The 15,506-nt window shown below is 40.1% G+C and overlaps 1 protein-coding gene and 1 non-coding gene across 51 annotated transcripts in view; both read right to left on the bottom strand.

The window, feature by feature from the left end:
* The window catches only part of UBAP2L (ubiquitin associated protein 2 like), a 44,113-nt gene that overhangs the window by 12,276 nt on the left and 16,331 nt on the right, over positions 1 to 15,506 (bottom strand). For all 50 annotated transcript variants that reach the window (XM_069575186.1, XM_069575032.1, XM_069575184.1 and 47 more), the window contains 10 exons: positions 13,774 to 13,826; positions 12,014 to 12,099; positions 8,477 to 8,648; positions 5,280 to 5,478; positions 4,544 to 4,821; positions 4,216 to 4,388; positions 2,962 to 3,151; positions 2,215 to 2,269; positions 1,642 to 1,816; positions 647 to 719 (listed from right to left, as the gene is read on the bottom strand). In XM_069575186.1, the coding sequence (XP_069431287.1) occupies positions 647 to 719; positions 1,642 to 1,816; positions 2,215 to 2,269; positions 2,962 to 3,151; positions 4,216 to 4,388; positions 4,544 to 4,821; positions 5,280 to 5,478; positions 8,477 to 8,648; positions 12,014 to 12,099; positions 13,774 to 13,826 (1,454 nt within the window). The remainder of the gene's footprint in view (positions 1 to 646; positions 720 to 1,641; positions 1,817 to 2,214; positions 2,270 to 2,961; positions 3,152 to 4,215; positions 4,389 to 4,543; positions 4,822 to 5,279; positions 5,479 to 8,476; positions 8,649 to 12,013; positions 12,100 to 13,773; positions 13,827 to 15,506) is intronic.
* LOC138431644 (small nucleolar RNA SNORA58) lies at positions 2,544 to 2,680 on the bottom strand. Its single transcript, XR_011253795.1, has one exon. It is a non-coding gene; the product is annotated as a small nucleolar RNA SNORA58 (small nucleolar RNA).

Here is a 15,506-nt window from a genome sequence, read left to right as displayed (position 1 = left end):
GTCCATGGGATTTTCTAGGCAATAGTACTGGAGTGGATTGCCATTTCATCCTAAGAAAGCCTTAGCCCTCCTTACCTTGTCTAGGCTTTTGACAAAACAGATATGCTTTCCCTGAAACAGGTCCTTTTGAAGTGAGTTTTCTTCCTTACCATCTCAGCTTAATTCCACAAATATAGTTGTCACAAAATCACAACAGTGAAATTAATTCTTTAGCCAACGTGCTCATCTGGCCTTTACTTTCATAGGATGCCTAGACTCAAACTGCTTATTTTCAGGACTCAGGGTTGGCAAATCCCAGAGTGAGAATGGCTATATCAGTTAGAAAAAATATTCTTACAGAATTTATCGTAGCATATAAAGCCCCACCTAGTTTTAGTGTCTTTAAAAAAATTTAAAAAGTCATATACTCAGGAAAGCCGTTTCCAGGGCTTTAAGACCTGGCCCACAGCTCGGCAGTATTTCTGGATTCTTCTGCCTTTCTTGGCTTCAAGAATACTTTTATCCCTTTTTCTGCAACCTTAGATCTGTTGTCATTTTGCCACCTCATGAACAAATTTTCAAGAGTTGCTTCTTGGGAAAATCTTATGGCTGGATAATTGTTTGAATGTAGTAAGACCACATTTCCTTTTACCACATTCACACTTACCAAAAGAGTGGATGTTGAAGTGCGCCCAGAAGATGTTGATGACGAAAGGGTATTCTGCTGAGTAGATAACGTGCTGTAAGGATAAAGTGGTTGCCATCAGCCACAGTGCTATGGTTATTGCCTGACGTGGAGCTTCAGTCAAGAACTGGGGACTAGGCTGGGGACTTCCCTAGTGGGTCAGTGGTTAAGAACCCACCTGCCAATGCAGGGGACACAGGTTCAATCCCTGGACAGGGAACTAAGACCCCTCATGCCTCAGGACAACTAAAGCTCATACACTGCAACTACTGAAGCCCGCATGCCCTAGAGCCTGTGCTCTGCAAGAAAAGAAGCTACTGCAATGAGAAGCCCGCACACCACAACTGGACAGTAACCCCTACTCCCTGCAACTAGAGAAAACCCATGTGCAGCAACAAAGAACTCACGCACTGCAATGAAGACCCAGTGCAGCCATAAAAATTAACAGGCCAGACACAGAGAACTAATTTGTGGTTGCCGAAGAGAAAGGGATAGAATTGGAGTTCTGGCTTATCAGATGCAAACTAGTATATACATAGAATGAACACACAGTAAGGCTCTACTGTACAGCACAGAGAACTATATTCAATATCCTGTGATAAACAATGCAAAAAATATAAAAAAGAATGTATGTATAACTGAATCATTTTCTGTACATCAGAAGTTAACACATCATAAATTAACTATCATTCAATTAAATAAAAAAAACAACCTAGGCAAAGAAGGCAGAATATGGGACCAAACAGATCTGAGATCGTAAGGTCAACACAATAGTCAGCGAGGGGTAGTGAGCAGAATCCAAAACCAGAATGGGTTTTGAAAAAGGGAAAAAAGCCTCTTCTGTCTTTATTTCCCATAGCTTGTAGGTCATCCACTTAGATAATGTGGTCTCTGCTAGGCAGAGAGGGTAAGACAGAACCAGAGAGCTCTGTTATTACTATTCACCAACCTAAACCTCCATCCTCACCCCAAATCACCTGCTGTGTTGTGTGGTGGTAGTATTTGGAATCTCCTCATTGTGGCTCAAGCCACCCAAGGAGGATGAGTGCTGATTGGTTGTCGTCAGTAAGGAAGCTGCAGATACCGTTTCACTGAGAGGGGGGATGCCAGAAGTGGAAGGTGAGTCAGATTTCACTGCAGAGCCCGTAGCACCTGGAAATAAAGACAGGAATTCACATCATCAGAGGAAGTTAAGAGGTAACGACAGTCCTAGGCTGTCCTGAAGACAAGAGTGTGAGTGTATAAGTTATTTAGTAATGGACTGGTGGCATTTAGGTGCAGTCTTTCTTTTTTTTAAATTTCACAGCACCAATCTCATTTGTCCAATAAAGGAAACCAAAAGGATTATCACTGTTACAAGACCAAGAACCTGAAATTTAGGAAGGTTTGAGATTAAACAGCAAGATAGAAAAAAATCAAGCTAAGAATAAAACCAATAGTTTTGATCATTGAGGCAGGGGTCTTTTCATGACAATCTACGACATGCAAAAATATTTTCAAAGGGGACTAAAAACACTGTAATTTAGAGGAAAAAGCCTGAGGACCCTCACCTTCAACAGATTGCGTGGTCTGTAACTGCGTGGCCTGCACAGAACTGAAGCCATTCTGGTAAGAAACAAACAGAAGAACAGATTAAGTTAGTACACTGACTCAGTTTAATTTCTGCCAACCAATTTCTTTCAGAGAAATTCTGCAAGTTAACAGAAGGATTAACATAATGTACACAACCCAAAGGAAAAACAACAAAAATTTTAAAACAACAAAAGATATACTGACACTGTGTGACCCAGGGTAATAAGAGGCAATGCCCAAACTGCTGAAGAGATCCCGAACCCCAAAGAGATAAAGGAGAGGTTGAAATCCAATGATCCCTAGGGGAAGATGTGGGAGTAAGACAGTTCAGCCAAACCACTTATTCTGCTGGCTGCATCTGACAGTCACTCCACATTCCCTCTGGCATATGCTGTCCCCCTCACCAAGCCAAGACATAGCAAGGTGAGGTCTACTGATATGCACTCAGAAGTCTAGCAACCAGATCCTCCAAGAAAACAGGTACTGGAGACTGGTTCTACTAGAGAGAATGAATCTTTTTAGTGCAAAGAGAATGATCTAGCTCTGAGTCTCCAGGATTAGTGCACAGAACTTTTATTTCACCAACCACAAAAATGAGGTTAAGTTTCAGAATCAGCATTTTAGAGATATCTTAGCACCATTTGTCAAGAAGTAAAACACTAATATTTAAGAGATTTTGTCTGCTGTTCTCCCAACCCATGCCCAGGGGCTGGTAAAGCCAATACCTTTGCCTGAGTCAAGTCCTTTTGGGGTGATGAAGAGATGGAGCTGGGGTACCGCCGAGTCTGTGTGGATCTCTGTTCATATAGAGGGCCCTGAGCATTATTTTGGGAGGTATAGGTTGTCGACTGAATTGGGCCACTCTGATAACCGGACTCCTGACTCTGGTTAGATGAAATTGTGGATGAAGATTCACTGTGGGGAATGGAGAAGGAAAATCTCAAGAGAAATGAATAGAACAGATCCACTGATACTAGAAAAGTGAGTTACTCTAGTAACTTACTAGAGTTGATTACAATCAACTTATAATCAGATTGATTGTAATCAAAAAAACAAACTTCAAGAACAAATAAAAGATAGTGTGACAATTTTCTCCTGGCAACAGTAGGAATCTCCATATCCTATAAAGCCAGGTATCTAAACTAAGAATAGAGCTTAAAAACATTTTCAACTCTTAAAGGAAGAGAAAATTTTCTTGTGTCCCTACATTCTGCTGTTATTAGAAAAAGAGGCTAAAAGTCAGTACAAAGGATACATTACTCTTGGTCCCTTTCATACAATCGTAACAAGAACCCTAAGCACAGGAAAAATCACCTTTTGCTCATTTTAAGGAATTCTGAGTTCGTGGCTCTCTCAAAAACCCAAGAATAAAATTCTCTTGAGAAGAACTTTAAAAATATTCACATGCATTAACAACAATTATGATTCAACAGAGCTAGGCTGGGGCAAGACATCTCTACTTTTAAATTCTAGCGATTGAAAAAATAAATACATAAATAAACCTACTTATTACTCCAAAATTCCAGGATTTTCTATTGCCTAAGATAGACTTCCTTGATATCTATTCATAGGAAATAGGAAAGGTTCTACAGGAAAGGTTTCTTTTAATTCTATAATACTAATTTTAATTTTACCTCCTTCCTAGGAGTTCAAAGTTACAACTTTCATAGGCTTTAAATCCACACAAAAGGTCTCGAAGTGTCAAAAGCACTGTTCATTGTGGCAGATGTCAAGGTACTTTAAAGGTGGGGTACACATCTCTAGGAACTGTGCTTGGACATTCTGTAAGTACCCAAAGGATATATTTCTATCTGTTTAGAGTTATGAAAAAACCTAACAACAGTGCTCAATAAACTGCTACAAGTGGCTGCTTTTCCTTCAATCAGAGCCTTGGTGTGTCCAGAGTTCTAGGAATCAACAAGAGACTTACAAAAAGTGGTAAAAGTCTACAAGAAGTCTATGACAGCTGTTTCCTCTACCTGGCCGTGCTGGTATAGAGGCTACTTGGAGCCTGGCTTGAAGAGGCGCTCGTGGTGGGGGTGGACTCATAATCAGAAAGGACAGGCTCTGACCCAAACTGCAATGCCCCAAACTGCAGGTTTAGCCCTGAGATATCTGCTGAGCCAGGCATCTCCACAGCCAGAGCAGGAATCTGTAGAGAAGATAAAGAAATGGTTTACTATAACCTTATTGTAAGACTGATAGCAAACTTCCACATCAGACTTCCAAGCTATATCCTTACAATCTCAATTCTCAAATCCCACAGCCCTTTGCCCTAAAATAATATCTATCTAAAAGTTCAAATACCTTAGAAGTCAAGGAGGCTTTTTTCTTCTGCTGTTTCAGTTTTTGCTGAGCCGGCTGAGGGCTGGAGGATTGGTTGTCTGAAGACCCAGGAGACATTTGTGGAGCCGAGGTGGATTTGCTTGGCAGAGGAGAAGACGGGGGTGGAGGTGCAGCTGTGGAGGTAGCCACAGCAGCTGGCTTCTCCTGAAGGAACACCTCCATCATGGTTGAAGATGGGGTGAAAGCCTGGCGCTTTGTAAACGGGCTGTGCACTGTTGAATCATTTGGGTTCTTCAAATCTGCATGAGGAGATCCAATACGTATGAGGCCAGAGGTCCTCATTAACCTCAAGAAAATACTATTATTCTGTGACAACCATTGGATTATATCAAATCAACACTATTACACTGCCTTTGTAAGAAAGCAATCTAGAAACGGCCCATATTCAAAGTATAAGGTCCTAAAGTGGCAAAATTCATAAACTCTTCCAAAGGCAACACACTGTTTTCAAGTACTGAAGATAAATCTAGGAAAAATCCAAAACATCCTCACATCAACAGAAGACTACAAATGTGTACAAGGTTAAATTTGATGAAAGAGATACACAGCCTCAACTTATGTATCTGTTTATTATTCCTCAGCTTTCTGAATTGAGCCTCTCTGACAAGGGGAAATCAGTGTGGGAACTACTCCTGCCAGTCCCTTGGCAGTAATCCTCCAACGCTTAAAGAATTCAGTCACTTTCCATCTTTCTCACCATACTGCACCAGCGAAGGGGATTGTGTGGTAGAGCCCATGTCCCAAGAGGAGGTGGTGGTGGTTCCAGATTGAGAATGCTGAGCTGCCAACTGAGCCAGGGCCTGAGCAGTCTTGAATTGCTCCAAGAACTGGGAGCCTGTGGTGCTGCCGCCTTTAGCTTCACCAACATCACCAAATCCTTTCCCTAACATGCTCACCTGTAGATCAACACAGAGATTAGAGAAATCCACCGCCAAACAATCTTGTTCAGCTACTCAAAAAGACACTCATCTCGGTTAAGAGTCAGTACAGATATAAAGAATGTCACTAAATGGAACAGTCTATTACAGCGTGAAGTCTGGACTGAGACTGTCTAGACTTAAATCCTGGTGAAGTAACTGTGGAAAAATGACTTTTAGTTCATCTGTACCTCATTTTCCTCACCTGGAAATAAAAGTAGTATCTCATAAAGGTGTAGGGGGATTAAACAAACAATGTATAAAAAGCATTTAATATGTGCATGATACATAGAAAGCACTCAAAAATTTAAGAGCCATTAAAATTTATACCATTGCCATCACCCCTCCCTCCCTCCTTCTCAGGGACTTTTCTTTTTTGGCCATGCCAGGTCTCAGCTGCCTAACAAGGTATCTTTAGTTGTGGCATATAGGGTCTTGTTCTCTGAACAGGGATTAAACCCAGGACCCCTGCACTGGGAGAATGGAGTCAGCCACTGGGCCACCACGGGAGTCCCCAGGAATTTCTCTAATGACTGGAGGAGGGGGCTCCCCTCCTTTTGAATTTTTAAATCAACTGATAACTGATTATTAAGATAATATGAAGATGACATAAACTTTCACTTCAGTCATTAATGTCTTTGCCCCTTCCACTGCAAAGCTCAAAGGGAACAAAAACAACTAACTGGAGCTTCATCTCAATGCTTCTAGAAACTAGCAGAGACAAAAGAGGCAAGATTAGGGGCCAGCCCAGCTGCTGCACTAGACCGTCATGATGATAAAACAAAATTCACCCTCATTGCTTCTGGGGGATCCCCAATACCAAGTAAAACTACCACCCTAGACCAGAAAATTAACCATTCTAAAGAAACTCTAAGGAGATTTAGTCTAGTCTTTCTTAGGTTCTTATTTAACCACATCATGATTTTCATCATTAAGCAGCACTTATACAAAAATCAATCTGTCCAACTCAAGGTAAGAGTTCTTCTTTCCACTTCAGTCTGTATTTCAAGATTATACAAATAAAAACAAAAACAGCCAAAAGCTAGTTGAAAGTACAGGACTGTAGCAGAGAAATGATCCCACACAGTGATGATTACCATATACTCTGCAAGCATGAAACATTAAAGACATAGAAAATTACTTAATATTCACATATTATAATAAGGGCTCCTATATTACTTACATCTATTAAATTTTTAGGGAAATTAATCCTTCAATTTATCCTGAAAAGAACTACATTAAATAGCACCCTAATTAACACAGGTAATAAAGAATTTATGTTTAGTTTAACATATCACATGACACACATTAAATAGAATTTAAGGGTAAAGTGGAAATATATTGAAATTTTTATTTTTGATGAGAATTTGGATTTGGGTATAAATCCTAAATTCTAGGCTTTAAAGGTAACTTAAAGTGACACAAAGCACTTAACCCTTTTCAAGTCATCTATCTTAGGGGTTGGCAGTTATTTTCTGATCACCTTTGTCCCATTTTCTTTCTTTTTGGTCCCAACACTTCTCTCCCTTTCTCTTCTCTTTCACCTTTTCTCACTTGTCACCATTCATATATGGCAGAATATTAACCACCAAATTAACACAGGAAATTATTTTAGGATAATGGTTAAAAACTAAAAAACTTCTGGATTAGAGGCTGACTCAGCAATTTTCTAGTTGAAGCAATTACTATTAATATAATCTTACTACTAGAAAAATCAAAGTATATGCATATACATTGTCTCTTACCTCTTGACAACCACCAAAAAGTAGACAGGAAAATAAAAGAAAGAAAAAGCAGTACTTTTAGGATTTATTGACCATAAGAAAGTTGGTCCTTGTATCATCTTTGTTTATTTAGCCTTTCCCATAATTGATGACCTTAAATTTTTAAACAATAATTCTGAATCAACAAAGTCATTTGTTGTTAAGTGCTCCAAGTTGTTAACAACTAATACCACTACTGCCACCACATCTGTATAACTTTTATTCATGATCTTATCTATCTTCCTGAAGCCCTGTAACACAGGCACAGCAAGCACCCTTATCCCCACTTAAGGAGAAAAGGAGAAACAATTATATGGGAAGATTCAGGAAAACCCCAAGTTTTTAGAAGCCTAGCTCAGAAATGTACGATTTAAATAAATACATATGGTAATTGTGCTCTATCAAGAAACAGGGAAGTGCTACCACCTCTCATCAACATTTAATTACTAATTAGTATTAGCATTAAAATCATCATTGATTTTCTCTCTTCAAGAATAACAGAAAATAAGGACTTCCCTGGTGGCCCAGTGGCTAAGACCCCACATTTCTAATGTGGGGGGCCGGAAGAGAGGACTGGGTTTGACCTCTGGTCAGCAAACTGGCCCTGGATGCCACAATTAAAGATCCTGCATGCCACAACAAAGATCTAAGATCCCACACGCCACAACTAAGACCCAGCACGGCCAAATAAATTAATTTTTTCCCCCCAAAAATTATTATCCCTCCCCCCGAAAAATACATTGTTCGGCACCATAAGTACTCAGTAAATGGTGCCAGGGCTTTCCAGGTGGCACAGTGGTAAAGAATCCACCCGCCAATGCAGGCGATATGGGTTTCATCTCTGGGTCAGGAAGATCCCCTGGAGTAGGAAATGGCAACCCACTCCAATATTCTTATCTAGAAAATTCCCTGGTCAGAGGAGCCTGGTGGGGTCCATGGGGTTACAAAGAGTCAGACACACTAAGCAACTGGCCACAAATAAAATGTTTATTCATTTTTATAAGATGATTCTGTCTGTCCACAACTAAATCCTCTCCTAGAGCTATCCCCTATTACCCAAATCAACATTTCTACACTCAAGTCTGCTTAGGAAGACAAAAGATGCTTTCTACCTTGCCCCAAACCTTTCAGGTGTCACTGAAAGGAATTACTGTATTTGTACGTATGAGCTGGGGTTGCAGAAAACTTTAAGATACACCTTGTTTCCTACTTACCATACTGTGATGAGAAAACGTGTTTCCTGAAGCAGGCTGTGATATGGCACTCTGCTTCGAGTTACTGAACACCAGAGGCTGGGCAAGAGAAGGAGCCTGAGAGGGATCCAGATTAGATGAATCATTCTCCATGGAAGATGGTGTCTTTCCTAACAGAACAGCAAGGTCAATTCTAGAGGAGAGAGAAAGTTTGATGAATAATGACGGAACATTCTTGTCTCCAATACCCAACTCAGATTAAAGATAGATCAAAAGGAAGTCACTCCCCAGAAACACAAAGCTCTAAAATGCTGAACTCATCAAAAATAACAATAGTATCCAGATGTATTCCAATGGAGCTGACAACCTTAATGTTGTTTAAATTTTTCATTTTAGTAAAATTTAACTTAATGAAATATCAAATGTTAGTTTTAATACAGCAGCTCCATAACTGGCCCCAAATTTCCTTTCACCCATGATTTTAATACTGAATACCTGTCATGACCAACATCTAAGACCACAAACAGAATGCTGGCATCCTCAAGTTGCTTTAGCACAAGAAGAATTTAAGCAATTTTTTCCCCCGTTTTTAAAAAATTCCAAAAGTCACCTGTGGTATAATAAAAGTATATACCGGGGCTTGGCAGATTTCCTTCGTAAGAGAGGTATCTTTCCTTTTTCATAATTGGTCCCTTTCAACCACAGTTTAAGATAATAGTTACTCGGGGAGGGGGACCCCCACACACACAGTTTTGAGAAGGTGGCTGGTCACCAAAAACACCAAGAAAGTGAATGAGAGTTGGAACTTTCAACCCCACTACACTCCACCCATCTCTAGGAAAGAAAGGGGAATTAAGAGATTGAATTCAATTACCAATGACTTCATCAATCATGCATATGTAATGAAACTTTGATTAAAACCTCTTGAACAGTGAGATTCAGTGAGCTTCTGGGCTGGTGACCACATGTGACCCACAAGGAGGGCAGAACACCCAGAGAGGGCTTAAAAGCTCCATGCTGCAACCCCCACACCCTGGCCTGTGCATCTCTCCCATCTGGCTGTTTCGGAATACTGGTTAAACTAATAAGGAACGCCAAGGAAAATTTTCCTGCATCCTATCAGTCATCCTAGCAAATTACTGAATCTGAAGAGGGGGCTGTGAAAACCTCCAAATTTGTAGCCAGTTGAGCAGATCTGTGTGAGTAGCCTGGGTACCTCTAAAGTAAAGGCTGTCTTAGGATACTGAGCAGTCACCTTGGGTCTGTGCTAACTCTGCAGAATTACTGTCAGAACTGAATTAAACTGCTGAACACTTAGCTGAACACAGAACCCATGTGGGAAAAAATTCACAGATATTTGGTGTCATTAAAAACAACAACAATTAACCTCTGGTAGTGACATCCTTAAACATCCTATTCCTATCACACTTTTTATTAGGATATTCTGAGTCAGTTCAGTTCAGTCACTCAGTCGTGTCTGACTCTTTGCGACCCCAAGGACTGCAGCACACCAGGCCTTCCTGTCCATCACCAACTTCTGGAGCTTGTTCAAACTCATGTCCATCAAATCGGCGATGCCATCCAACCATCTCATTCTCTGTTGTCCCCTTCTCCTGCCTTCAATCTTTCCCAGCATCAGTCTTTTCCAATGAGTCAGTTCTTTGCATCAGGTGGCCAAGATATTGACTGGAGCTTCAGCTTCAGCTTCAGTCCTTCCAATGAATATTCAGGGTTGATTTCCTTTAGGATTGAGTGATTTGATCTCCTTGCAATCCAAAAGACTCTCAAGAGTCTTCTCCAACACCACAGTTCAAAAGCATCAATTCTTCAGCACTCAGCTTTCTTTGTGGTCCAACTCTCACATCCATACATGACTACCGGAAAAAGCATAGTTTTGACTAGACAGACCTTTGCTGGCAAGGTAATGTCTCTGCTTTTTAATATGTCATCTAGGTTGGTCATAACTTTCCTTTTAAGAAGCAGGTGTCTTTTAATTTCATGGCTGTAGTCACCATCCACAGTGATGTTGGAGCCCAAGAAAATAAAGTCTGGTACTGTTTCCTCATCTATTTGCCATGAAGTGATGGAACCAGAAGCCATGATTTTAGTTTTTCTGAATGCTGAGTTTTAAGCCAGCTTTTTCTCTCTCCTCTTTCACTTTCGTCAAGAGGCTCTTTAGTTCTTCTTCACTTTTTGCCATAAGAATGGTGTCATCTGCGTATCTGAGATTACTGATATTTCTCCCACCAATCTTGATTCCAGCTTGTGCTCATCCAGTCTGGCATTTTGCATGATGTACTCTGCATATAATTTAAATAAGCAGGATGACAGTATACAGTCTTGATGTACTCCTTTCCCAATTTGGAACCAGTCTGTTGTTCTGTGTCCGGTTCTAAATGTTGCTTCTTAACCTGCATACAGATTTCTCAGGAGTCAGGTAAGGTGGTCTAGTATTCCCATCTCTTTAAGAATTTTCCAGTTTTTTGTGATTCACACAGTCAAAGGCTTTGGCGTAGTCAGTAAAGCAGATGATATTTTTCTTGAACTCTCCTGATTTTTCTATAATCCAACGATGTTGGCAATTTGATCTCTGGTTCCTCTGCCTTCAAGCTGGATTCTGAGTCAATAACTATCATGAAAGTGAAAGTTAAAGTCTCTCAGTCATGTCCAACTCTTTGCAACCCCATGGACTAAACAGTCCAGGGAATTCTCCAGGCCAGAATACTGGAGTGGGTAGCCTTTCCCTTCTTCAGGGGATCTTCCCAACCCAAGGATACAACACAGGTCTCCCACATTGCCGGCAGATTCTTTACCAGCTGAACCTCAAGGGAATCCCAAGAATACTAGTGGGGTAGCTATCCATTCTCTAGTGGATCTTCCCAACCTAGGAATTGAACCGGGGTCTCCTGCATTGCAGACAGATTCTTTACCAATTGAGCTACCAGGGAAGTCCTACAGCTATCATATCCAGGTCCAGAAATAATCCAAGAGTTTTTCAAGGGATAAAAATATTCGCTGACAAGTGTTAGTTCCCTCTATTGACCCCAATACTTATGTTCAAGTCCTAAAAAATTCATAAGATAGATGCTAGGGGAAAAAATGATCATCATACCCAGTTGGCTAAAGCAAAGACATAATTATAAAGCAAGAGAACAAGCTATTGAACAGTTTTGCAAATTTCGAAATAAATAAAATCTTTCCACTTTTAGCTTTTCTTTACCTGACTTACTATAAGTTTATATTATTCTAAGTTTTAATCAATATCTGGTATGCTGACAAAGCTAATGTATATATAAGTATTTTTTTTCTGATGTATGTATTTATAAAGGACTATCTGGAAGAGAGTTAACGTTAAAATTATATAGATATCCATTCAGTAGATTAACTACTATCAACTCTTACAAAAATCTACCTATAAACTAAAACCGTAATGTGATTTGATCCTTAGTATTAGCAACACCATGGGAGTTCATGAAGGCCCAGTACCACTCCTTCCTTACAGCTCATTTGGCAGATCCCTCTGAGAAAAGATACTGACAGTTCACACCACACACTTGCCTCTGACCAGCAGTGATTGTCACATTCTCCGCAGGCAGAGGCACTGAAGACACATTAGAGGCAGTGAAGATCTTGGTCTCAGACAGCTGGAAAACAGAGGCATTAGTCACTCCTAGTGTTAGGCTAGTTACAGTCCAGAAACCTGGCAGAGGTAAGGGGAATGCAACATAAGAAAAGGGGAAAAACTCTTAGAAGAGAGAACTATTTACCCTAAGGAATCCTGAATGGACTGACTTTCAAGCCCCTTCTATCTTCTATAGATCTTATCAAAAGAGTAGAATCCATGAACCCAATAAAATCTAGTGGAGTCAAATAATAGGCACCCTGAACTTACAAGAAAGTGAATATGCTAGACAGAAAAATAGAGAAAGCCCCTTTATATTTTCCCACTTTGCCTCCCATCTCCTACCTCAATCCAAACCATACTTTATCTTCCACTAATCCTCTCAAAGAAACGAAGACCCCAGCCAAAATGAAGACAGAAATAAAAATAATTCTTTGCTTTTGAGCAGTAAGGGCCCAAGTTCTGATGTGCTGAAGTTTGTAGGAATAACTTTAATGTGTTTTGCCTTAAAACTGACTTTATTACATCTAGTCTCTCCCCTGTAAGACACTAAAATCAAGTATGCAATTGCAGGGAATAAATATTCCTACTATTCAAAGTTGATTTAATTTTTTTAGTCATGCTGCCCAGTTTGTGGGAGCTCAGAGTTTCCAACCAGGAATTGAACCCTGGACCTCAGCAGTCAAAGTGTCCTAACCACTGGACCACCAAGCAATTCCCACCCAATTTTAAAAATAAGTTTTTAAAAAAAACTTTCTGATTGAAACCTCCCCTCTAAAGACAAGAAATCCACTCCCCCCAATATATCATTCTCTGAAAGGTGGTTAAGCAGACAAGCCAAATCTTACGAAGTATTCACAAAGCAGTCTAGCTCAGCTACAACAGAAATGTAGCTGATGTACACTCTGATGCTGATACATCTGCAATTTTAAAACTCAGCCCTGAAAACCAAAACAGCTTGACACACCATTTTCTCTTACCATATTCCGTCTTGCTTGTGTAAATAAAAAACACAGGAAAGTTCATCCATGATCACTATAATTCACAGCAAAGTCTTGACTGTGACCAGTGATCAGCAAAATCCTTTAATCCAGGTACTACTCTAGTGAATTCACATAGCTGTTTATGTGCCACCCATCTATGAGGTTTCCAAGTTTAGTCACTGGAAAACAGCCAAACCTACACATTCATCTCAATTAAAATCACCCAAGTTGGGCTCTGAGTACAATAACAAAATGGGTTTCAGAGTCAACCAAACTTTCACCATGTACCCACCTCTAAACCAATTACTGGACCGTACACCAAAGCCTGAATGTGAACCAAATAACGGTACTGCTCCAAGGAGCGTCATGTGCTACCAGAAGCTGCTACTCAACGCACTACCTGCCTGACTCCATCTCTGGCGCCCTACCCAACCACCATCGCTTCCTGGGATAAATCCGACAATCAGACATTGGACTTACACAAGTGCACTTGCCCTCTCCATAGTCTGGTTCCAGAGAGTCCTGTTCATGCCCAGTCTCCTTCATATAACATATGTGAAATGTTCTGGCTCAGAACACTATTTTGGATGTAAAAGTTTTGGGTCAGAATCTTAAGGGTGAATTTTGAGGGGTAGAATCATATCCATTTTCTATCCCTAAAACATCACTTAGGGATAGAAGGCACTAATGAGGAATAACATGGGAATACTCACATCTTCATTCCAATCTTCAGTTCCCCACTCCTCTGTTGCAGTCCTCCATGCACCTGGTAATAAAGGAAAATATGGTGAAATAACTTTAAATGCCAGTACAAGCATGTGCAGAAAACACTAATGCATTAAATTTTTTGGCAGCCAAAGTGTAACCAGCATTTAGTAATCAGAAAGGATTCTTGGGCTTCAGAGGGAGAGAAGACTTTTCAGAATACCTCAGAACACCAGGGTTCTAATTAGATTAAATTTCACAGCAACTTTTAGTTTTTGTCACACAGCTGTAATAGGAAAGAGTGCGAGATAGCAAGAGAGAGAAACAAAATGCAAGAGAGAGCAAGACTCCAATAGATCCAGCACTTCAAGCAATCTCTTATAGACCTTCAGGCCTGACTCAGTGGTCTCTTCAGTGAAAAGGCAGCAGACAATTCAAGCCAAAACATGCAAACTCTTATCTATTGAGTATAAGACAATACTGCCAGCAGTCTGAAGAGACGTGGCAGAGGAACACAAATGGTCTTGACAAGATAGTCGAAGGGCAATGAAGAAGCAAAGGCCTGAAATCCAAACAGAGCACTGACACCTATCTGCTATGGGAACTGAATTTAAAAACCCTGCTGGCTGTTATTTTCAAAAAACACAAGGTGAAACTGGAAAAATCAAGTATGTGTGATAAATTCCGTACTAATCCTAACTATACGAGACATGAAATCTGACCTGCTGAGCTCATGGCACAGACAATAGAGTTATACACTCTCCTCCTGTTGGTAGTAATGTAGTGCAGATACACTTTCTGTAGAAGAGGTCCATAAATAATCAAACTATCTTCCACATTCCGCTTGTTCTGCTTCACATATACACATGTCCTCCTCAGAAAAGGAACCTGCCTTTTCTTAAGGAATATGGGTGAGTTTCTGAGACCTCAAATTTTTCCCTTCAAGCAAAGGACCACACTAAGAAATGGGCACTTATCTGTAGAAAAGACAAGAAAACTCCTGGTTTTCTTCTCTAAAATAATAGTATATATTTAATAATTCTTACAGCATTCTCTCCAAATGGAGAAAACTTCTTACAAGAATCAAAGAATGAAGGTCTGGCATTCAGATTTCATCACTGAAGAGAAACATTCTAATACCTACAAAACCCACCTGAAATTCTTCTATATATTTAATAATGAAAAATCCTATTTCCTAGAGAAACATATGTCAGTGCAATGCCTTTCCCGGGACAGTTAAAATTGTACCACAGAAATTTCAAGCCACTTAACAATGACAATGTTCTCCAAATCAAAGTCCAATCTCAATTTAGACAAGCTACAAACCACATTTTTCTCTCACTCTCTGGTGATACCATTCTTCCTCCCCATTGACATTCATCCCACCGTCGTTAACTGGAATCCAAAATGTGGGTTAACACATACAATCCTAGAATTAGAAGTGATCTAAGAAGTTACATACTACTTAGAAGCTATCTCTCACGCAAGAAGATTTCCCCCCCTGCACTCTGGTGACTGTATTTGGAATGGAAAGGAAGACAGTAGACAGCTACCTGACACCTTCCTGTACAGGACTTACGGTCACGGCTAAGGAAAAGACTACACACTGAGGAAGCATTAAGACGCAGAAAGTGTTCAAATATTCTAACAGATTAGGGCTTCCACTCCATCAGCAAAAAGCACAAAGTAAATATTAAGTGTTCATTAAGCAATTTTCTAAGTAAGAAAAACAGGCACAGAA

The sequence above is a fragment of the Ovis canadensis genome, chromosome 1, assembly GCF_042477335.2.
Source record: "Ovis canadensis isolate MfBH-ARS-UI-01 breed Bighorn chromosome 1, ARS-UI_OviCan_v2, whole genome shotgun sequence".
Taxonomy (NCBI): domain Eukaryota; kingdom Metazoa; phylum Chordata; class Mammalia; order Artiodactyla; family Bovidae; genus Ovis; species Ovis canadensis.
This window is presented reverse-complemented; position numbering and strand designations above follow the sequence as displayed.